The 23884-nt window shown below is 35.0% G+C and overlaps 1 protein-coding gene and 3 non-coding genes across 4 annotated transcripts in view; 2 read left to right on the forward strand and 2 right to left on the reverse strand.

Moving 5' to 3' along the window:
* The window catches only part of LOC147069192 (O-acyltransferase like protein-like), a 78172-nt gene that overhangs the window by 33638 nt on the left and 20650 nt on the right, over positions 1–23884 (forward strand). Inside the window, exons 2-3 of the mRNA XM_085950997.1 lie at positions 9996–10166; positions 22493–22734. Of these exons, the coding sequence (XP_085807123.1) occupies positions 9996–10166; positions 22493–22734 (413 nt within the window). The remainder of the gene's footprint in view (positions 1–9995; positions 10167–22492; positions 22735–23884) is intronic.
* TRNAS-AGA (transfer RNA serine (anticodon AGA)) lies at positions 9710–9791 on the forward strand. Its single transcript has one exon. It is a non-coding gene; the product is annotated as a tRNA-Ser (tRNA).
* Positions 12055–12136, reverse strand: TRNAS-GCU (transfer RNA serine (anticodon GCU)). Its single transcript has one exon. It is a non-coding gene; the product is annotated as a tRNA-Ser (tRNA).
* Positions 19641–19722, reverse strand: TRNAS-UGA (transfer RNA serine (anticodon UGA)). The gene has a single exon. It is a non-coding gene; the product is annotated as a tRNA-Ser (tRNA).

Here is a 23884-nt window from a genome sequence, read left to right on the forward strand (position 1 = left end):
TTTAAAAGTGGAGACATGGTGAACTTTTTTTTTGTAATTTTGATTTCCAAGGCTCCAATTTTTTATGAATGCGCCTCCCCAAGGAAGCGCTCCTCCCAGTTTGGAAATCGCTGGTATACGCAGTGACGTCCATAGATAAACTGCCGCCCCTAGGCAGACTTAGAATGCCTACCCCCTTCATTTTTAGTCTCAAACAAATTCGTTTATTGAATTCTAAACTATCCTAAACGCCAAACCATAAAATGTGCAGGAAAGTGAAAAAATTTAGAAATTGCGAACCTACACTTAATTCGATTTAGTTACTTATATAATATTGAAATTTAAAAAAAAATGTGTTTCAAATTACAATTAATTTTGGGGAATTTTTTTCTTATTTCAAATTTATGAAAAATTCAATACATTGGCAAATAATGTCACTTAGGATACTTAGGATACGAGCATACTTCAGTGAAACGGCAAATAATTTTCAACTATAGGTGCGACGCAATTTTGGACTCGCTGGCAATCGAAGAGCGAAAGTCGAGCTGTGAACACGTACATTTGTTTCGTGATGGCGACGGGGGTATTAATCCTTAAATCGTGTAAAGATGACTAAAAAAACGTTACCCATTTACTTGAAAAAGAAAACATGTCAATGAATATATTATTATTCTTACTAATAGAACATTAAATGGACGCATGTTGGATTTGTATGACAAATTATATTTCGTTCGGCACACGTCATTTGCAAAATCCGCGCATCGCCTAGCCACGATCTTTTTAGACCACGCCTCAACTGAGGTATTAAGAAGTGGCATGAAAACAATTGTTTGTTAATTTCAATAATAATTATAATCGTACGCATTTAGGTTTATATAGAAATGTTGGAAATTTCATAGAGAATCGATTGATGTATTTCGAAAAATTGGCGTTTAGGATAGTTTAGAATTGAATAGACGCGAATATGCAAAATTGCTAGATGTGCACATACTTATCTTAAACTGACAAAACATACTCTCAAGTAGCAATGATTTTAGGTAAGTGGAGCTTTGTGGTACTGACAAGTTTGGAGACTCCTTCGTGATTTTTTAAAACTAAGATGTCGGTACTTTCTAATCTCATCCACTTATTGGAAAACCCCCAATGCCTTCGTAAGTTGTAATGACTAGTATTCATTCCTTAATTTTCCGTCCTAAGCAGCGCATGGCCTCTTGACGTCACGGGGTATTCGTTATTTATCTATACTAGGGGTGGGCATACATGAGATCAACGAAAGCCACATTCTGAATTTTCATAATATATAAAGATCCACACCATAGTCACGTTCTCACGTAGTATTAAATACAAAAAAAAAAATTAAAATAAATTAAAGGAAAATTATTAGTAATTATTAACTAATTGATTTAAAGGAAAACTCGCGAAAATACAAATATAATGGGGATAGAAAATACCTATATTTTTATCAAGAGATATTGGGAGCCGCACTTAACCCAACGAAGAGCCGCATTTGCCCAAGTCTGGTCTATAGTCACACCTACGTATCTGGGACGCACCAAGTGTGTCTACATAGAGGTAGGGTGTCTGCCACCCGTGTGTCAGTCCAAAATGCTGCAAGGGTTCCGCCTTTCAAAAATAATGACAATCACTGGTTTAATGAGATAACAAACAAGAATTTTTAAACGCATTTACAAAACCATTAGTAAAATTAATGTTAACATTATATAGTGACATATTTACGATAAAAAAATATATTTTATAATCTTTTTGATCCCAAATTAAATTTTTTTTAAATTAATAAATCTAAAAAATCTTAACACCACTTCACATGGACGTACTGAAATATGACTATATTCTGAAACATTAGAGCGAGAGGTTTAAAAGAATACTATTTTATGTAATAAAAATACTTTATGCAGTCATCAAATGTTTAAAATAAATATAAAGGATAATAAGGCTTCAAAATTATATAAATAGATTATCTACAACGTTTAAGGAATATCCAGGGTTATGCTCTGAAAATATCATAAAAGCTCCATTTTGACCTACGCTGAGCATGGGGGCCGTTAATGAATTTTAAAAAATGAACCAACAATAGGTATGTATTCTTAATACATACAACGAAAATAAATAAGTATGAATGAAAAGTGTGCATAATTTTATCGTATCGCCCAAAATGTATACCAAAACTTTTATGGTTTGGTATATGGCGGGGCTTAATTGATTTTTAAAAACTAACTAACACCATCTGCAAATTGTAGTCTTAGGCGTAAAACCCACTTAACGGAGCGAGTGGGGCTCTCGCGCAAAATTTCACAAGTGGCGTGTAAATCATCGAAAATACAACGTAATCAAATACGCCAGCGCACACTGGATTTGACGACGCTTTGTGCCCGCCTGCCCCTTGAGTTACCGTTGGTGGCTTTTCAGCCGGACGAATTAACGAAAAAACAACATAGTCCATTCATTGAACACGGCGAGCAAAACCACGCTCTGGAAGCGTCGTCGATAGAAGCCGTCGTCGTCGGCGAGAAGCCATTATTTAATAACAGAGAACTCATTGTTTAGTTATTGCGTAATTACAAGCCCCGAGAAATAATATAATATTTTTATTGCTTTGTTATGAGAGACGCTGATAATAATATTTATTTTGTGCTTCTTGGGCCCCTTATTACATAGGTGAAGGGTAATGCGCGGGTGGGAGGGGGCCTACTCAGTAGTGAGCGCACCGAACGCTTTTTTGGTGGGCTTTATGCCTTAGTTTAATAAAAACAAACAAGTACATTATTATGACTAACAAAGTTTAATGTGCACTATTTATGGCGGATCTTAGCAACCTACCTCCACTCTTCGCTACTGGTAAATACATATTTTCCGAAAAATATCGAGCGCTCCGGTTCGTAAAATCTTCTATTTCAAGCGCTGGACTCTTTTCCAACCAGTCTGTCGCGAATTATTATTCGAACACAGTGCAAATGTGTTTCTAATTAGTTTGTCGCCAACTGTATGTTAAAAAAAACACAAGCGCCGTGTTAATTATTCATAATATTATAATAAATTAATCTCTGGCATTGCAGTTCATTGGGTATCTTTGCATTAGGATACCGACCGACTTCAGGGGCGTTTTAAATCGTGATTGATTAATCAATTTAGGCAAACTAGGCACAAGATATTCCCGGCGCAATATGGCAAGGTCGTGCTCGTTCTGTTATTGTTTTTGTTGAGCGGCCGCCATATTTGTTTGCCGGCGTCGGAACCGATTTGAATACTAACTGACAAGTTGCCTACCATTTGGACACACAAGTCGCAATGTATCGTTATTTTTTATAACCATCAATCAGTAGTTGACAGTATCGTTTTAATTGACAGCGCTCAAATGGTTACATGTAAATTGTACGTAGGTCATTTCAGCGTAGGTGCCTAGCACAGTTCGCCGTGAGCTTTCTTATCGAAAAGCATGGCTCGAAATGACCGGAGCGCTGTTCCTGTGCGGCCTGAAATCGGTAAAATTATCGGTCCGTCTCGTAAAAAAAATAATTTGACCACTAGATAGGTCATATAATAAAAAAACGAACACATTTATTTTTATGAAATACACATAAAATTTGATAAATAAACTAAATATCTTCAGAAAACTGTCGAGCGCTCCGGTTCGTAAACTGTTGCATTTCGAGTGCTGTCGAAAAGAGATGAGTGAGACGAGCGTATACCGTATACTATATGCTATACGGTCATCTATATCTATATTTCTATAGCACCGAGATGAAAAAATTACACGTTGTTCGTGGAGCATTGCAGACATTAATTTGTTGTAATTTTATTAGATTCAATATGAACATTAGTTGATTGGTTTCAAATATCTGATAGTAACGCTATCATTCTTGTTATCAGATATTAAATTTGATATTTTCGATTTGATATGTCATCTAACCTAACCTAACCTAACAAATAATCCAGTACATCGGCTATTTTCAAAATTTGTTTGCCACTGGCTTCCTGTAAACCGGAAAGAACCGTGTTTTATTAAGACATGAATTTTATCTCAGTACTATACGACCCAAAGAGGTTGGACGCTTTTTAATATAAGAACATACTATATTTCCGATACAAAATTTCACGGTGAAGTGTGATACGGCGAACTACATACGTGCAAATTTCCGGGCATGCTCAAAATGACAGTACGAAATTAACTGCGAATCAGTCAGCTGTATACAAACGCATGTTTTATAGTAGAATTATTCCGTTGCCTAGGCAACGAATTTATTATTGTCGGCCATTTGCAATTCCTTACGTAAACAAACGATTAAACGTCAGAGTGACAGAGTTGTTACTTTAAAAATAAAAACAATGAGAAATAATTATATAATTTAGTATTGTAAGTTAAAAGTGTATAGAAATAAACTAACGGCGCTCCAATAAGCGGCCCCTTTTCTTGAGTGTGTAATTTAATAATAAGATAATAAAGAGCTAGTCAAAGAATCTAGGTTATCACAAGTTTTTTTTTTTGTTTTGTTACCTACGCCAAAGACATATAACTTCTAACGCGCGTACATAAATACACAGAACGATTTTTTAATATACGAGAATTCAATTTTCATTTTCAGAACTTATGAAATTTATTTACTTTATGAGAAAAAAAATAATTACAAGATAAAAAGAACTTTTTATATACAACGTTTTTAAATTTTATGTTAAATCATATAAACTTGACTTGACTAGCTTAAAAAGCTTAATTTTTAAAACTTAGCTTCAAATAAGAATACGAGCTAAGAAAGGCGTTGTAAAAAACGTTGTGATAAATAGTCACTTGGGTCAATTTTACTTGTACTATAAATTTAGTTAATTAGGTAGTCATAGTAACACCATAAGAAATAAAAAAAAATGTTGCTTTGTTTTTAATTACACACGTGATAATACAAATATTCAAGATATAAAACATTCAACTGTAATTGTTAAATAATAATTATGCAACAAAGAAAAGAAGCATTCTGGTTCTACAAAAATCAAATACAAAGTAATTTAATAAACAAATATATTTAAAATCACCTCTTACTTGGTTTTGACACGTCATATTTCCCCATTGATCTACATAAGTATATGAGTCATTTTATAAACGAATTTTGTAACTATATTGCGAGACAAAAATTGATACGTGCGTAAAACCCACTTCACGCAGCGAGTGGGGCTCTCGCGCAAAATTTCACAAGTGGCGCGTAAATCATCGTAAATACAACGTAATCAAATACGCCAGCGCACACTGGATTTGACGACGCATTGTGCCCGCCTGCCCCATGATTCATCGTTTTTGGCTTCTCAGCGATACGAATTAACGAAAATACAACGTAGTCCATTCATTGAACACGGCAAGCAAAATCACGCTCCTGGAAGCGTCGTCGATAGATGGGCGAGAAGGCATTATTTAATAACAGTGAAGTCATTGTTTAGTTATTGCGTGTCCGATATTTCACTGGTAGAATGATGTCATCGTGAATATTAATTACAAGCCCTGAGAAATTTAATAATATTTTTATTGCTTTGTTATGAGAGACGCTGATAATAATAATTATTTTGTGCTTCTTGAGCCCCTTATTACATAGGTGAAGGGTAATGCGCGGGTGGGAGGGGGCCTACTTCGTAGAGAGCGCACCGAGCGCCGCTTTGGTGGGCTTTATGAATAAAACGTTCCCTGTAAAATTGTATACTTAGAGCGGAATGCAGAAACATTTGTCATAACTAAAATTTCCTTAGCAGAAAACACTATGCAGAAACATTGTCCTTAGTTTAAGATCATTTATATTGAAAATAATACCATATTTCAAAATTCTCTTTCCTCTTCTTATAATTGTTAAACGATGACAAAAATATGACTACTGCATTTTATAAATGAAATAACTATAAATACATACCTATTAATATTTAATTATAATAGTCTTATGTTTCCGTTATAAGTCATTATACGTGATTCCACAGGCACCGCAAGATATTTTTTAAACATGGTAACACTAGCGTCAAGTGTCATTCTATCATCTGGCATCTTGTATTTCTGCGGACTGGCGTATACAAGTAAAATAATATTCTGCAAGTACATGCCAAACGAATTAACACTATCAATATCCATATTGAGATACATTGTTAAATGAATTTTAGTGTATGGACTGTTTTATAGACATGCAAATTTATTTTGACAGCAGCTGTCAGTGGTAAATGGTAATACAGAAGGGGGCATTCATAACAAAAGTAGTCTATGGTTAAGGATTCCTTAACTCTATACTCAGGATTGTCTATAGTTAAGTCATGCTTTTCGGCGACTTATCCTTAGGATCGAAATCTTAGATTGTGCATGCCGCTCTAATCTTGAAACTGCGCAGATTACGCTCTGTACGAATTACATAGGGTAAATTAAATTATTGTTACCGTCGTTATGTCCTACCCAGTGACGTCCCGTGGGGGTAGGCAGATTGAGCGTCACTTGGGGGCGGCAATTATTTGAAGGGCGGTAAATCGATGAGAATCATTAGGCATATGTAGAAATAGCTACCTAAACTTAGATTGTGCATGCTGCTCTTAGTCATTTTTTCCAGGTAAAAAAAATGTGTCTTAAAGCAGATAGTAATTTTGACAAACTCGGGTTATTATATTTCCAGGCTGTAAATCAGCTGGGTATTTTTTCAACGCAAAAACCGCAACGTTAGTAAGATGTCAGATAGTCATTTAGTGCATTTTCATGAAAAATGCAGTTTCCATTTTCCATATCGGCATCTTAGTTTTAGTAAATTTAGAATGACATTTTCCGTTATCTTTTTTTCTTGCACGTTAAACTAAACTACATTTCTGCGCCCCTACCAGAACTGCGCCCGGGGTGGTTGCCCCGCTTGCACACCCATTGTTACGCCATTGGGCTTATATTCCAAACTGTCAAACATAATCATGAATGGTATATATAACACGTAAACGCCAGTTCATTAGACTATTAATAAAACAAGGTTCTACAATTTCATCACAAAAAATCGCATGTGTTTTGAATTACGAATTTTTTCAAACTGTCTAAAAACAACAGAAAAAAATTATAGGAAAACACGTTTATAAAAAAATGGTACATATGATCTAATTAAGAAAAAATAATATGTAGCTAACCTTGAAAAATTCTAAAAAGGCTCCATTTCATTAATTTAAATAAAAAAAAAGATTAATTTGATTCGATTCTAAATTTTATTACTCACTATACAAACAAAATATAACCTAATATAACGATTTGATTAATTAATGATGGATTGAAACGAGTCAAGATAATCGAAAACATAATATTGTGAAGGTGAAGCGGAAAAGGGTTATTAAGCTAATCAGCAGCGCTCTAATTGGAAAATTTTATGAACCGAAGCGCTCGATAATTTACCGAAAATACCAACATTGACTGAGTGACTTCGGTCCATTTCGAGCACTGGATTAGTGATTAAATTACCAGCGGATCTATTCTTAACAGTTATCACTTTAGCACGTTTCTGTTATTGTAATTGGTCCAAATTAACACGGAAGGCATTATACACAAAGCAGTTATCGGCGGGTATCTCATGTCGGTCAAATTTGGATATGTTCGTGCTGGCGGATACGGTCGAACCTGAGCGGATATACCCGAACCCAAACATTTTGTAGTGACACGTCAGGCATATCAACATAACCTACAATGTTATTAATCATGCCATTGCGATTGCAGGACAAAATGTAATTGCAGTAAAACAAATATTATGTTGCTACTAGCCACTCGATATTTGACAGATCGCGGGGAACTAAAACGGCGGCCGTCACGTAATCATATTTCAAAACAGTCGGATCTTGCATCTCAATTCTAGAAATGTAAAATTGACGTACTCTGTCTCACTCTACAAGTTAACACAGCCAAGAGAAGGGCTGTTAAAAGCACGGCTCGAAATGGACCGGAGCGTTCTATCGGTTCGTGAAATAGGTAAAATTATCGCTCCGTCTCGTGGAAAAAATATGTTGACCGTCTCTGAGTTAGATAGGCCATATAATAGAAAATATAACATACTTATTTTTATAAAATACACATAACATTTGATAACTATGTAAATATCTTCAGAAAATTATCGAGCGCTCTGGTTCGTAGACTTTTCCATTTCGAGCACTGGTTAAAAGATAGCAGTTTTTGACAGTTCAGACTGTTAATTTATTTTCATAATTAACCGCCTGAATACGTCAAGATTAATTGTATGTATCACAATTGGCTCTTTTTGGATGTTTATGTTAGAATAAGCCTACTGAAAGTAATTTATTATTTTTTCCTCAATAATCAACCGCTGTGGGACGGTAGTAATTATGACAAATATTACTTTTGGCACGCAGGTGTGAAAATGTTTGCAATTACTGCCCAAAGGCTGCAGACACACGGCATTGCAGTGGACGTGCGTAGATGTGCATCAACGCAGGGTTTTATTTGATTCCAATTGCATCCGATTAGAATCACCAATTAAATTTGTTTTAGCCAATTTGTCTACGTCTGTCGCATGTCTACGCACGTCGACTGCAATGCCGTGTGTCCGCGCCCTTATTCATAGTTACCTACCTATATAATGAGTATCTATGATAAAGTGAATTAAACAGTAAAGTTTAAGCGAAGAAAATTCTTTCTATATTATTGAAATATCTTTCCATTTTTACTGTTTTGTTTAATGACCATACATTTCTGAACAAATACAAGTGAGGAACGACTCATCTTCAATCAATTTGATTATCATTGAGGGCCATATTGCAATTATTGCATATTTTTATGAGTATAATGCAGTGGTCTCCAACCTTTATGTTACTACGCCTCCCTTTAAAAAAAATCTAATCTTGGCGCCTCCCCCCCTTTATTTCATTAAATAATACAGACACTTTTTTAACACACAAGTTTTTACTACTTACTTATATCAAATTCATTTTTTAATTAATTTTTTTTTCATGCGACGAATGAGCTTGTTTATTACCACAATCAATTTTAAAAGAAGTCAACCAAATTCATCATCGTTCATTGACAAAAATTAATGGATTCTATCATGAGCTCCACATAGTGAATAGGGCCCACAGGCCAGGATCTTTCACCCATATATTAAAAATGTTTAATAGCCCTGAAATAAAGCAGCGCCGCAGGCGACTTTTTTTACTATTAATAAAATTATATGAAAAATGCATTAGCAAACTAACCAAGAACTCAGGAAATAGATTTTTGTTTGCTTCAATATATCTGGCGTAGAAATCATTTAAAAGTGGAGACATGTATTATTGTTATATTATATTAAAGAAATCACGTTAAAAACAGTTTAAAAAAAAAAATATCACACCCTGCCTACACGCTTCAGTTGACACTTTAGGTACGAGTGACATTTAAATTTGAGGTTATTGTTTTCATGCAACCAGCGGTCGTTTTGTGCATTACCGAAACAGAGCGTTTGCAAAAGCGCCATTTTTAAATTTCTCCGCTCCAAATATTTTTTTAATAGGATTTAAATATATGTATTATATATTTAAATAAACATTCATGCACTGAATTTTCACTGTTACGTTAAGATATGAACTTTTATTTATTTGTAGATATGGTATAAAAAATAATTTATTCAAAAATTTTGGCGCCTCCCCTGGCAATAGATCGCGCCAGGTTGGAAACCGCTGGTATAATGTGAAATTATTATGTTTTTCTGACTACTACTTTTATTCAACATCTATCACAAACCTTCATGTAGCAGTCGTGGCCGAGCGGTTAAGGCGTCTGACTAGAAATCAGATTCCCTCTGGGAGCGTAGGTTCGAATCCTACCGACTGCGATTTTTTTTGATAAATTTTCTTCACTTCAATAATAAGTTTTGTTTACATACTAAATGTTTTTATACAAATGATCATGTTTTTTTGATTCGACACTGATGTACTTAATAATAATTTTGTTTGTGGGCACTTGTATCCTAGGGATTGGTTTCTTCAATACGTTATAATCGTTATGATAAATAATAATATTTTAATGATTTTTACAGATAATGACACCGAACCAGAATTTTCGCATACCTGGAAAAATGAATTTTTCTTTACGGGAGTAGTGCCACCTATCGATCTGCGAATTTCCGACCACATAAGTAACGCGTGCTCCAAACAATTGGACATCTATCTTCGAGACTTAAAAGCTTCAAAACTATGGGCGCTAAAAAGTAAGTCAATATTTTATAATATATTTTTTTAGTTTAATAATTAATATTTATATCGTTGGAATTGTCAATATTTTTTATAAGTACTATATATTATACTATAGGTTAAGGTTACAATGTATAATTTACGTACCTAGGCGTAATATGCATTAAAACCCCGAAACACGTTGCATCCTCTTGCATTCTAATAATCAACGGATCAGAATGATGTTCTTTGACGTAGGTATACCTACTTATGACGGAATCGATCCATCAGAAATTTCAAAAGGGGACCTTGAAAAGTTCAAACCAGTCACACAATACTTATTATTAAATCACAAATTGACTCAATATAAAATATTAGTCAAAAATCTTTGCAAATAACATCAACGCATCTAGGTATTCTATACATACACAATTCTGCTATCAAGGGTGGTTTATCATACTTATCTATGCATCATCGAGATAAGGTTCAAATAGACTATATGACGATCGGGCACATATATGCTAAGAGCGATTTAGTGCCTATGATCAAATCTATGCCTTCCGACATATTATACATAGGTACATATTGTATGACAGCTATGACATCGTATTTACACTCTGTGACACCCCGTGACACAGGACGCCAACATAAGAAACGGGTTTTTCGACATATATATGACCGATCGTCATAGAGTGTATTTGAAGCAGTAGTCGGGTAGTATAATTGAGTCGTATAGTATCAAAAGTAGATCTGTGCGTTATTGTTGGGTTTTTTAGTGTTAGCATGAAATATGTTTCTACATTTAGAAATTCAATTCAAATTAAACAGTTCTACTTTTGTTTCCAAAGTGTTCAACAGTTCTAATTCTTTCCATCACAATTTTATACCACACAGATATGATTTTAATTCGAATATTATATTGCTAGTCGTACCTACATTATGGTCAGAAGAATAATTTGGCATAGGTACTTAAGTTAAATTTCGATATATTTGCGACAGTTCTACTTTTGATACTATACGACCTTAGATTATAGAAAAATATATGTATACGACTCAATTGTTACAATAGGTTAGCCGTCAAAACTGTCTATCTCGCTCTTAAAGTTAACACAGCCAAAAGAGGTGCTGTTAAAATATGCCACTTTTTGACAGTTCAACAACCTCAATACATAGATAGGTATGATAAACTACATTCCATAGCCGCCGATAGCAGCCTTGTGTATAGACGAAAGAAAAATTGTATAGTTTAGAACCGCAAAAGGGCCTAAACAGATAGGTACAGTAAAAACGAAACAATGATGCGGTTCGTCGATTGTATATGTACGTATACGTACGAATATGCGGTCATCGGCTGGCAGGCATTTATCACGGCTCCCCATACGCACACTATCGATCGACCGCATTATTGTTTCGTTTTTACTGTACCTACTTGTACATAGAAAATAAACCACTAATATTATGTACCTAGCATTACTGGCGTTATTAATTTTTTACTGGATAATATTATGTTGGTACCTATATACCTATTGTGGGGGGCTCAAAACCAGTCAGTGCCTCGGATTTTCAACACGCCACTGCAAAATAATGGAACCCACCCGTAACAAAACAGTATACTTAATTCTGGAACCCATATTAGGTTTTATAAGGGGTAATTATAAAATTGTGTGGTACCTACCGTAGTTACAATATAATGCTATACCTACCTACTATAAATTATTATTGTTAGGTTAGGTATCTATAATGAGGTTTGAATCTTTGAAATTCGTGATTGGTATGTCAAGATGTCATGAAGTTATATTATGATAATATATTATTATCAGGTATTATAAAAGAGAATATTTCTATTTCATTTGGAATCTGTTATATTATTGTGAAATTATATAATAATTTTCAACTTTGGGAAATTAAAAAATATATAAAAGTAAACGACGAGGATGGGATTCGAACCCACGCGTGCAGAGCACATTGGATTAGCAGTCCAACGCCTTAACCACTCGGCCACCTCGTCTATGTTCGGGACGAGCAGACTATTCAAGAAGAATACCACACGGTTGTTGCACAACTTAATATAATGCAAATTTAAAAATCAGCTGATTGTGTTGTTTTTATTTACATTTATTTACTTCAAAAATTTAATCTTAGATAGGTACCTACATAATATTATTTAAAAAAAAAACATTGTCCGATTTAGTGTTTTATATTAATTACATTTTTATTAGTGACAGAAAAAAGTGTGCTTTTGATAGGTACCTACATATGTACCTACCTATCTAAATAATTTGTAATAATCCTAATAATATTAATTTGCTCTAAACCAGTGTTTATCAACCGCAGGTCCGTAGATATTTTCTGTCGGCCCTCAAATACCTACTTGTCGCCTATTTAAAAATGCATTTTGGACGGGGAACATAATTATTTATGTTAAGCTTGCATTTAATACGGCAGACCAGTGGCGCACTCAGGATTTAATATTGGGGGGGGGGGGGCAAGGAAAATAATGTAAATTAGTCCCATAGGCTCTTTTTCTTCTTCATATAATTAATTTTACATATTTTCACAATACTCGGCGGTATATTTGTACAGCGCAGGCGACTTTTTTTACTATTAAAGCTAATTTATGATGCATGTTTATCTCACTTATCTGGTCAATCCGATACGCCGAATTTGGGTAGACACCGAGAATTTTTTGACAGTTCCATTTAGGATTGGGTTTCTAAAAAAACCCGACTTTAGTGTTTCAAAATTTTTGTGTTATTAAAAAATTAAAATCTAAGAAATTTTTCTAAAAAGGTGCTGGAGAATTACAAATCATTTTTTTGCCGTGTTTTTGTTTGTCTAAGCCCAATGTTTGGTTTATTGGCTTTCAATTTCAATGTTTAAAATCATTCTGATAATTTTCATGTTTGGGGGGTGCCAGAGCCCTTTGCCCCCCCCACCCCCCGGGTGCGCCACTGCGGCAGACATACGTAATTAAATATTTGTTTTTCATTTATCTATCTGTCTGTCCGTAACGCGTGTAGAAGAGAGCGAGCCATGGAGGCGACGCATTGAAAATAGTAAAGTGAGAGGAGACATGTAGGTACCTCTGTAAGCGCAAATTTTAATTTTGAAAAATAAAACTTATTCTTAAAGTGCCATCCCCTAGCGGAGGTCGCCACCATCAAGGCGATCTTAGATTAAATTTGTCACCTGCTACACGGAACAGTTCAGTAGAGCTGCACTCGTACCAATCACGGATGTTCTTAAGACACGGTGCCACGAAATGCGGTGCCGTCATCTGCTACGCTTACCATTGATCTTTCCTTGAATGACAAGTTGAGGAATGCTGTACTTTTGTTCTCACATAATGTGGCCGAGGTTCTGTAGTTTCCTGGTTTTGATACTACGCATAACTTATCGGTCCTTTCCCATTTGATTGAGAACTTCAACATTTGACACCCGGTCAGTCCAAGGAATTTTGAGGATGCGTCTTTACAGCTACATCTCGTAAGCTTTAACTCTCCGTGAAATCTCTTGGTTTAGCGTCCATACTTCCCTACCATAGAAAAGAATTGAGAGAACAAAACAACGTACCATATTGCAGTCTCACTTCTACGTTAAGGTCTCGATTTCTAGGGAGTCTCATTTTGAGAAAGGCATTCCTTGCGATCTCAATTCTAGTTTTTATTTCCTGAGAATGGTCCCATTTCTCATTAACCCATGTATCTAAATATGTATAATGGGTTAAGTCAGGGGTTGGCAGTTTGCCAAGAGTGAGAAGAGCCAAATTGTTAAGGAAACAGGATAACAAAGGTACCAGAGAGCCGCATATATGTAAAAAAATAATTAGAACGGTGTCCGTGCATCGCTTCTGACAGCTTTACTATATCTGGCAAATAGTTACTTATTTTTAATTGAATACCTACATGATTGTAAATTTTCATCCGTTATTCTGCTTCTAAGTTTATTTTTTATTTGGTTCATAGATGAGAATGTTTTTTCGCATATATTAAATAATATGTAGAGCCAAAGATTGTGAGAATACTAAAAGCTAGTTTTTTTTAACCCGTCATGTTTCAGACAAACTATTCCATGTATCAAATATTATTGTTTCTATTTTATACAGTTGTTTTTATAGCTGTCCACCTGTGCTGAGAAATCAAATTTGATTTCTCTCTTTCGAGTTATTCCAAGCGGCTGGTCAGATCTGTGAATTTGTTGCTCCACAGTTCTTTGCTTTTTGAATCTATTAACTGCATCTGGAGTGAACCAGAATATGAGTAGAGTAAAGAGTGGTAGAGAGTATGCCGTACGAGTCAAGTTTTTTCGGCGGCTCTATCTCATAAAAGTTATAAGGCTGCTTGAGATGAGGTGAAATTTGAGTTTATGTCTGAAGAGCCGCAAATGTCTATGGAAAGAGCCGCTTCTGCCGACCCTAGGGTTAGCTGTCGCTATTTTAGATACTAGTATGTAATAGTTTTGTTTTCTTGAGGTTAATTTTTAAACCATAAGAATTACTGACCTTTTAAGCTATCAACAATCAGCGTATTATATGCCGATGACCTGATATTATATATTAATAGGTTTCCCCACTGATTCACCTTGCAAGGCTTCCTTGAAAATAGCTTCTGAGTACAGGTTAAATACCAAGCAGAGGTGACAATATTTATACACCCTTGTCGTATATACCTCATGTAATAAAAAAAACATTATATACATACTGTTACACCCATGATTATTGGGCCTCTCCCGATAGTCTAAATTACATAATTATTAGGTGTAACCATGTCACCTGACCTCTAGTCAACAATGGGCGTACTTACGTCCGAAATTCCTTGATTAACTGTCAAAATGTTCAACATGTACTTAGCACGTAAGAATTGTATCTAATTATAATACTAGTAGGTATGTCAGGGAAGAATGTGATTGTGCCGAATACGAAAGCCAAAGAAATTTAATATTAAGGAGTTTGTAAAAAAAAAAAGATGGCAACACTGCTCGATATAAAAATCAGTCTGGGGTCGCCATCTAAAGAGTAAACATCGGCCCCACGAATCGGAGAATAAAACAAATACATAATCGAGCATGAAAGTGAAAAATGGGATACGGAGTGAAAGGCTATAGATTAAAAGTTGTGAACGATAATAATTATTAATAAAGAAACTAAAATTAAGAGCATAAAACATTTGGAAGTGTAACTAACTTGAGTAATCTAAGAATATAAATCGACCAAAATAAAATGAGTTTCATTCCTACCATGAAACAGATTTCAATTTGGCTAATTTTTTTGTGAATCCCGGGTTCCACCAACACCCCGAGCTAGCCACAGGACCCGGGATATCTCAATACCTACTCATTTATTTCTGCCATTGCACGCGAAATATTTCTCCTATTTTCACCAGTCCGCTGGAGTAAAAAGATTAGGGAGAACTGGTTTAAAGGCTCCTTCTATGACATTAGGTATATAACTACTCATATAAGGCGCGCACACAGAAAAATGGTATCCATTTCGAAATATTCATCATCATCATCGTCAGCCGAGGTCGATCCACTGCTGGATGAAAGCCTCCCCATAGCCCTCTCTACACTTATCGGTCCCTAGTTCTTTGCTACCACGTACATCCATCGAACTTTATGAACTCGTCTATCCAGCTGGTTTTAAGGCGTCCCTGTGGGCGTTTAGTGCCACTTGGGTACCAATGTACGATGGCATTTGTCCAGCGGTTGTCATGTCGACATTGTCAATATTATTGCAAACTAATTGTTAACTAAATCTAAACTTCCTCATTTACCCCGCGGGTCCTTTCATTTTTCCGGAAACATCCCCCCACACTCAAGCCCTACTCAATTTGAATCTACACCTTAAGGCTATAACTACGAGTTATTGCGACATGTCGTATCAACGAGTGGTTATCGAATCTAAAAGTTTGAAATGTCTAGCTAGTCGGGAAGTTAGTTAAAAATCGATTGCAAGATTTGTACTGGATAAACAACCACCAGACAAACAAGAATACGAGCTAAGAAAAACGTGGTAATAAAATTAAAATTGCATTTTACTTCCAATTGGGTAGGTAATTAATTAATGTTACTTTTATGACCGTGACCATACAAATTAGTAATATTGTCATTTTTGTTTTCTGTCTGAAGATAATAAAATAATAATGACATATTATTAGTCACGTTTATTATACATAGGTACTGGTCATCATGACATCCATGACGATTGCTATTTTCATAGGTAATTTAAAACCAGTTTTGGATATTATGGGCTATAAAGCAATAATTAATTTCATGTCATTATGCCATAACAAATTTAAATGTTCAAACCACCAATATTGCATTTGAATAATTCATTGATAGAAATTAATTTAAAATTTCCGCATAGCAGTCTAATTTTGTGGGATTAGGTACCTTGTCTGCGAAAACTAACGGAAGAAGTTAGGGCAGGTGCCATTTTACCACGTTTTTATTAGCTCATAGGTATTCTTGTTTTTCCAGTACAAATTTTGGTTCTAGTCTGTTATCTGGAATATAGCGGTAAACACATTTTGAAAGTACCCTATAGGTAGGTATACTGGATTATTTTGTTAGTTTAGGTTAGGTTAGGTTAACCTAACAAATAATCCAGTATATCGGCGATTTTCAAAATGTGTTTGTCGCTGTATTCCACATAACCGACCAAAATTTTTTCTTGTTTGTCCAAGATTTGTATTGAAGATTTTTAACCAACTTCCCGACTAGATAGACATTTGACACTTTTAGAACATATCATAACACGACGACAATGCATTATTTTAATACCTACTTGAATTCATTTTCAGTTAAAAGGTTAATTCTGTTTTGTATGGAAAGTTATTTCATTTATAAAAAGTAAAACACTAATATTGGTTGCTAAGGGGATCCTAGCAACAAAATTATTAATAAAGTGCATTGGGGTAATTCCGAATATGGGTATATTCCGAAAGTTCAAAAATTCTACCAATCGAAGCGATATTTTCCTATTGGCAACATTTAGTCTAGACACCATGTTCATTGTGCTCGCCTCGACAGTCGTCGCTAGTCGCTAGTGTCAACAATGCGTGCATACCATCAAGTTTTTTCGGAGAAGTGTTTTTCGCGCCATTTTTGCTGATTCGTAATTACCCCAACTTACATATCTCGGAATTCTGGTAAGATATTTGAATAAGTGATTGCTTTTACGATAGATTATCGTTTTTTACGAATTGTGAGAGAAACACAATGTCCTAGCTCTGTTTTTAATATTTTTTCGGAAATACCCCTTTGGGGTTATTCCGATATATATTCATTCCGCAATAGCCCACTTAACTTTTTCATAGTAATTGGCAGTGCTTCTCAATCTGTAAAGATACTAAAATTATATCTAATTTAGATGTACATAATATACTTAATTAAATTAATATTAAAGTAAGTAAATTTAGCGTCGTCCTAATAAGAAGCTATCGCACGTGCTATTATAATATATAATCTTGGGTAAGTGCGGTAACACCAGCCTTCACTTAACAGCATAACTAGTGTATCCGACATCATGAGCGAATATAGCGATTCTGATATTATAGATTATCTTGATTTTGAAGTATTGATGGATGAATACTCTGAAGATGATTTTAAAATATACATGGAAGAACCAAGGTCACAAAAAAAACAAAAGATGTGAAATATGGTGAAAGCTTAACTGACGAAAAGATGCTCACCAACAACGATTCAAATTCTCTCTGTACTAAGAGTAAAGGTGTTGGCAAAAAAAGTAAAGGTAAAGAAAATCAAGCGGATAAAACAGACAAAAAAAAACGAAGAGAAAAGACACATTGAAAGAGATGACAAAGACAACGTTGATGTTTTTATAAATGGAAAAAAAATATCACAACTAGAGAAGACTCAGAAGAAAAGGGCAAAGATGAACAACTGCTACTAAAACTGAAAAATAAAGATATAGTATACAAAACTCAAGAAAAAGACCCTCAAGAAGAAGGAAAATTACAAATTAAATGATTCAGTGCTTGTCAGATATTCAATCAGAAAAAAATGGAGGTACTATATTGGGTTCATAGAAGAAATAATAAAACATGAGGAAACATACTTCTCTATCAACTTCTTAAAAACTATGAGACCACAGCAGTAGCTAACCTTTATTACGACCAAAAGAAAAGATAGTGACAAAGTTCCAGAGTCATTATAGTGAAGAAGATAAATATACAAAAAAAAGTGCTGATGAAAAAGAATATTACTTATGTAATGATAAAGATAGAATTTATTTTGACTGATTGCGTACCAAACCAATAGATCATTATTATGTATATGTGAGGCTTTCAGACCGTGTCTTAATCAATTCTGTTATATTTTTTTAACAGTGTAGCCCGCATTTTAGTTTTAGGTTTGCTAGCAGGAATAAATTATAAGTTTATGCCATAAAAGTAGATGAAAATGATTAAAAAGACAAGTTCCGACTTTGATTTACCATTTTTAATGTTGACTAATTTTATTGTATGGGTATGAAGAAAGTTTATTTTGCTATGCAAAAAGCAGTAAGTAAACAAAAGACATCTTTATAAAAAATATTGTTCTATCAAGGTAGGCAAATAAGAATGTAGACTCAAATAAAATTTGATTTTTAAAATTATCACTTTCTTTGATTTTCCTCGTCTTTATTTTATTGATTGAAGGTGGTAGGTACTTGTGTCATATTGAGATATTTTTTCTCATTATTTGTCACCGGTGGGAACAAAACTGGTAGTGACAACCGGGAATAAACCTGCTCTGCTCCATCCCGTTCCACAATCCCTATAATCCTAAGTACTTAACTGAAATGTTGAGAACCACTATCTTTTTTTGGGGTAATTCCGAACTAATAGTATCAAAAGTTAGGGATTATGGAAACTATTAACAAAATTGATGATATTTTGTGTTAGGAGTAATTACGGTCGAAAAAGAAAGGTAAACCTTCGGTCAAAGTGCAATAAAATCGACTTTTGAATAATTTCGGAATTACCCCAAGATAGTTCGTAATTTCCCCAATGCCAAAAAAAAATGACTCAATATTTCAAATTCTCAATTTAAAGAACCCAACTATATATTCAAGAATCTAATATATATTTATCATACATCTTTAAGTACACAGGGGTAAAACAATAATGGCAGTAAATATAAAACACTTTGAATAATTAACCGAAATATATAACCTCTAGTCATCTCATAGAAATTCCTGTCGGAATTACCCCAATGCACCTTATATAGGTACGTGCGTTACTATGGAAATCAATATGAAATGTCAAAATGACATTTCAGTACCTACCTATTCTATATTTTTATTCAGTACCTATTTCTATCAAGTACCTACAAAAAAAGTATTTATTAATACTACATAGAATTGTCAAGTTTATGATTCCACGAAAATTTAAAAACGTGGTAGGTATATAAAAAGTTCTTTTTATCTTGTAATTATTTTGTATGACGACAGCGGCTAATAAAAATGCATGTAACTTGAATAAAAAAATATTAAATAAATTCAAAAAATCCGCTGAGGACAGGATTCGAACCTGCGCGGGCAGAACCCATTGGATTTCAAGTCCAACTCCTTAACCACTCGGACACCTCAGCCCGTGTACTTCCGACGAATAATAAACTACTTATAATACTCGGCCTCAGCTACGACCTCGATAATAAAAAATACAATTTTATTACCTAGATCTTTTTGTAAGCTTACCATCTTGCCAATATTAAAAAAAAACTGGATATAAAATAATATTATGCATTATTTATTTATCCGATTTTAATAATTAGTAGGTACATCGTGTTTTTATCACTCTAGTCCAGTGGTGGCGAACCTATGGCACTATGGCATGTGAGATGGTTTTGTATGGCATGCGAATGTTTGATTTTGAAGAGAAAAAAAAACCTGTAATAATAACAAATGACAGATGGCATTGTATAAAAGATAGCAGGAAAATACTATTAAGAAATAGAGAGAGAAAGCATTACGTTTAATATAAATATATAATTGCATAGGGCAGTCCTTAGCCGGCTCCCACATCAGAACTCGCCTCATGCGCCGCATGTCGAATTCGTCGATGTGACGTCATTGTCATCCACATAACAAACATTGTCAAATGGAGCTTCGCAGATTGGTCGAATGCGACAGATCGAGTAGCGACTCCATGAACATGTTGGACGCCGATAAAGCCGACCACACGCCTGCATAAAGCGCTCGACTTGGCCATTTTTGCCATTTGTATCTTGACGTCACTGCTCGCCGGTGGCCGTTCTGCTGCGATAAATGATGCACTGTGCATTGATATATTATTGACTTGATTATATATGATTGATATATTATTATATTGACGGATGAATCCAATATTTTTGCCTTCTACTTAAATGTCTGCGGTACCAATATATAATAATCGCTGTTTCAGCGTCTGATGACATATTTGCTTAATGGCGTCTGGCCAGAGTACTTATTATTTTGACGTTTCGAGAAGTGAGTGTCACTTGTAGATGTGCGCGTTCGTCACACGCAACAATTTTTCGCTCGTCTCGGAAATCGGTAGCGGGGAACGAGGCGAGTTTGATCTGAGAGCCGACTTAGTCTTTATGCGTCAGATATAATATTACTGCACTAACCTTCGAAGATCTAATAAATATTTTTGGTTCTTGTCTCTTTAGTCATTAGTGGAAGCCAGCGACAAACAAATTTTGAAAATAGTCGATATTATACTGGATTATTTGTTATGGGCTAGGTTAGGCTTCCTCCCTTTGCTGTGTTAATTTTTAGAGCGAGATAGAGTACATCAATTAGGTACATATTGAGAATAGAGATGCAAGATGCAACTGTTTTGAAAAATAATTACTTCACAGCCTTTTTCTATAATCTAATAGCTCTATCTATATTTTTCTATAATCTAAGTTCACAGCCGATTAATTATAGATCCCTGCGAACTGTCAAATACTCAGTGACTAGTAGTAGGTAACATAATATTAGTTTTACTATGTGCTGCAATCGCAATGAAATGATTAATAAAATTGTAGGTAATGTTGATATGTTTGACGTTTCAATATAAAACTTTGGGGTTCGGGTGGATACGCCAGCACCAATATACCCGAATTTGACCGACATGTCTACCAACCTAAATTTTCACCGTATTATCAATTAATTTACCAATTATTGGAGATAACCGTCGATAGCCTATTCGTGTATGGAATGGCTTCCGTATTAATTTGGACCAATTAAGTAGCTTGATCAACCATACATTGACGATAAATTTTATATTATGTCCAAATTCAATTGCAGTTATTATAAGTATATTTAAAATATTATGAAGATAATTATTTATATTATTGTTTTAAAATAAATGCAGAAATGAGTCCGCAGGTGCACACAAAAGTACTTGCGGGCACACGGTTGGAAATCCCCGTTGAGAGTGGGTCTATTATTTGGGCACCGCATCAGTTGAAGTATGGCCTTATGGTTAGGAGGGTTCAGAAGAAATTATTGAGACTCCTTTACATGAGGTTGTATGGGTACTATCCGTGGCTTTATCCAACTGACTTTCTCTTAGGTATGTTTACATACTCGCAGTCTGCAATTTAGAAGAGGTCTTTATTTAGCTACGTATTTTTTTTGACTTATACGAGGTATAAATGAGAACTCTGCCATTCTGGGCAGTGTTAACCTGTGTCCCCCTGATAACTATCTTAGAAATAGAGAGCATCAATTGTTTATTCTCTCTAGGTGCAGAACCAACCTGCCACTGGTAATGCCAATACATTATTTTTTTTTTTGACCATGTCCGATCCTAATAGGATCATATGGGCCTCCACAGAGTATAGGTTTATATTAACAGGTTTTGTTTTTTACGAGAAATGGATGTCAGCCACTTGCTCAACCTATTAGGTCCATACCCTGACTCATACAAATTGAAAAACAATATGTACTTGCCAGACCCAGGATTCAAACCTGGGACCCACGGCATTATAGTCCAACGCTTAAGCCGCGCAGCCACCGTGGGTGTATAATTGGGAGGGCGATAACTATGTTCAACCAAATTGCATTGGGTGTTGATATATTCCACTTGCGTGAGGGTGAGTTTAGGTGGACGCTGTTTTATAAATTCTTAAAATAGGGCCTCCTTAACAAACTCGGTGTACTTCTTTGAACTTCTATAGATGTATAATTGTATTTTCACTGCTTCTGTATGTTTATATTATGTTCTCTTTTTTATCGCTTTTAATACTTTTTTCTTCTTTATAATAATGTTTCATGTCATGTTGTGAACGTCTAAAACTTATAATTAGTAATGTCCACAATCAGCATATGTTTAAAATAAATAAATTGAATTGAATTGAACATATTGTATTGTATTATTTTTTCTAGTATACGATGCTACAGGGAAAATACCGTCTGGTTTGTTGAATGGAAACATTAACCAATATGGTGACTTCGACCAATGTCTGCAAGCTGATTCTGGTGTTGCCAGTTATAAATCAACTCCAATTCGTGGAAAATACTGCCTGGCCTCTTTTCAAGTTACATTACTGGATGCAGCTTCCGAAATAGAAAGAGATGTCTATGATTTGATCCATTCGCACCATGCTTTCAGGAGTCAATTGAGAGATGTATGTATAGTTTATCTATCTACTTCTTCGTTAAAATAGTGCATAATACTCATGACAAAGTGCGCACACAAGAAGGGGGGGAGCGATTTCGGGTCCAGTGATTATCCGTCTTAAAAATAATGGTCTACGAATTACAGTGGCGATGGGTGGAGGCAGGGTGATATGATCCAACATAAATGGTGCACACTAAACTTTGTCAGTCATACTTATTTGTTTTCATTGAACTAAAGCGTCAATTACATTGAGCTTCTTTATGAGCTGTTTGTTGGCGAATTTAAAAGCGGGCGATTACACACAAAACTTTCCATTCTCTGAGAAGCTCCAAGGCAGCGACTATTTTGACAGAATGTAGTTCGTTTTTTTACCGGGAGGTTGCTACTGCGCTCTACTGCGCAGACGCAGTAGGCCCACACACCGGCGTGTAGCGTGTAAAGTTGACCGGCTTTCAACTTTTCTCGGTAGAGTGTTTACAACCTGCTTAGAGAATAGTTCGAAACGCTGAGCGAGTAGGACGTACATTGTGTTGTACCGCGCCTCGTTAGTGAACCATTATCATTACCAATTTTAATAGTGCCAATATAACTGTTAACAACTAATGACAATTGAATAAATTTAAAGCTAAAATTTATATCGCAGTGCAAACATCAAGCAAAACTACTTACGTGATAGTGTAATTAAGCAATCAGTGTTAATCTGCAATTAAGTGTTAGTGCTTTTGTGAATGTTGGTTCATTAAATGTCAATAATTTAATACTTAATGAGAAGTAGCAGTCGAACAACAGGGGTTATCAACTTCACTGAGAAAGGTCTCACACTCGAATACGCATAAAAAAAAAATGAGTGACACCGAACTGAAGAAGCGGCGTTCTCCACGACGCCGACTCATAAATAGCGACACCCGGGATGACTCTTCTTCATCGAGGGAAGACTCACCATTCACCCCCAGTACGCTTCTTAAGAGAACACCAACCTATTCAGAACCAAACAGTACCAAGATATGCTCAAAAATAAATTCCACTGAACTGCTGAATCAAGCAAATGGGCTGTTTATTTCCATCAAGGAAGCACTGGCTGCTCTGTCGACTAAAAACCTAAAGGAACAAAAAACAATAATCCTAGACAAGATGGATACACTGATGCATTTGTTCGC

This window comes from Rhyacophila brunnea, unplaced genomic scaffold, assembly GCF_057557595.1.
Source record: "Rhyacophila brunnea isolate RB1 unplaced genomic scaffold, BYU_Rbru_1.0 scaffold_24, whole genome shotgun sequence".
Taxonomy (NCBI): domain Eukaryota; kingdom Metazoa; phylum Arthropoda; class Insecta; order Trichoptera; family Rhyacophilidae; genus Rhyacophila; species Rhyacophila brunnea.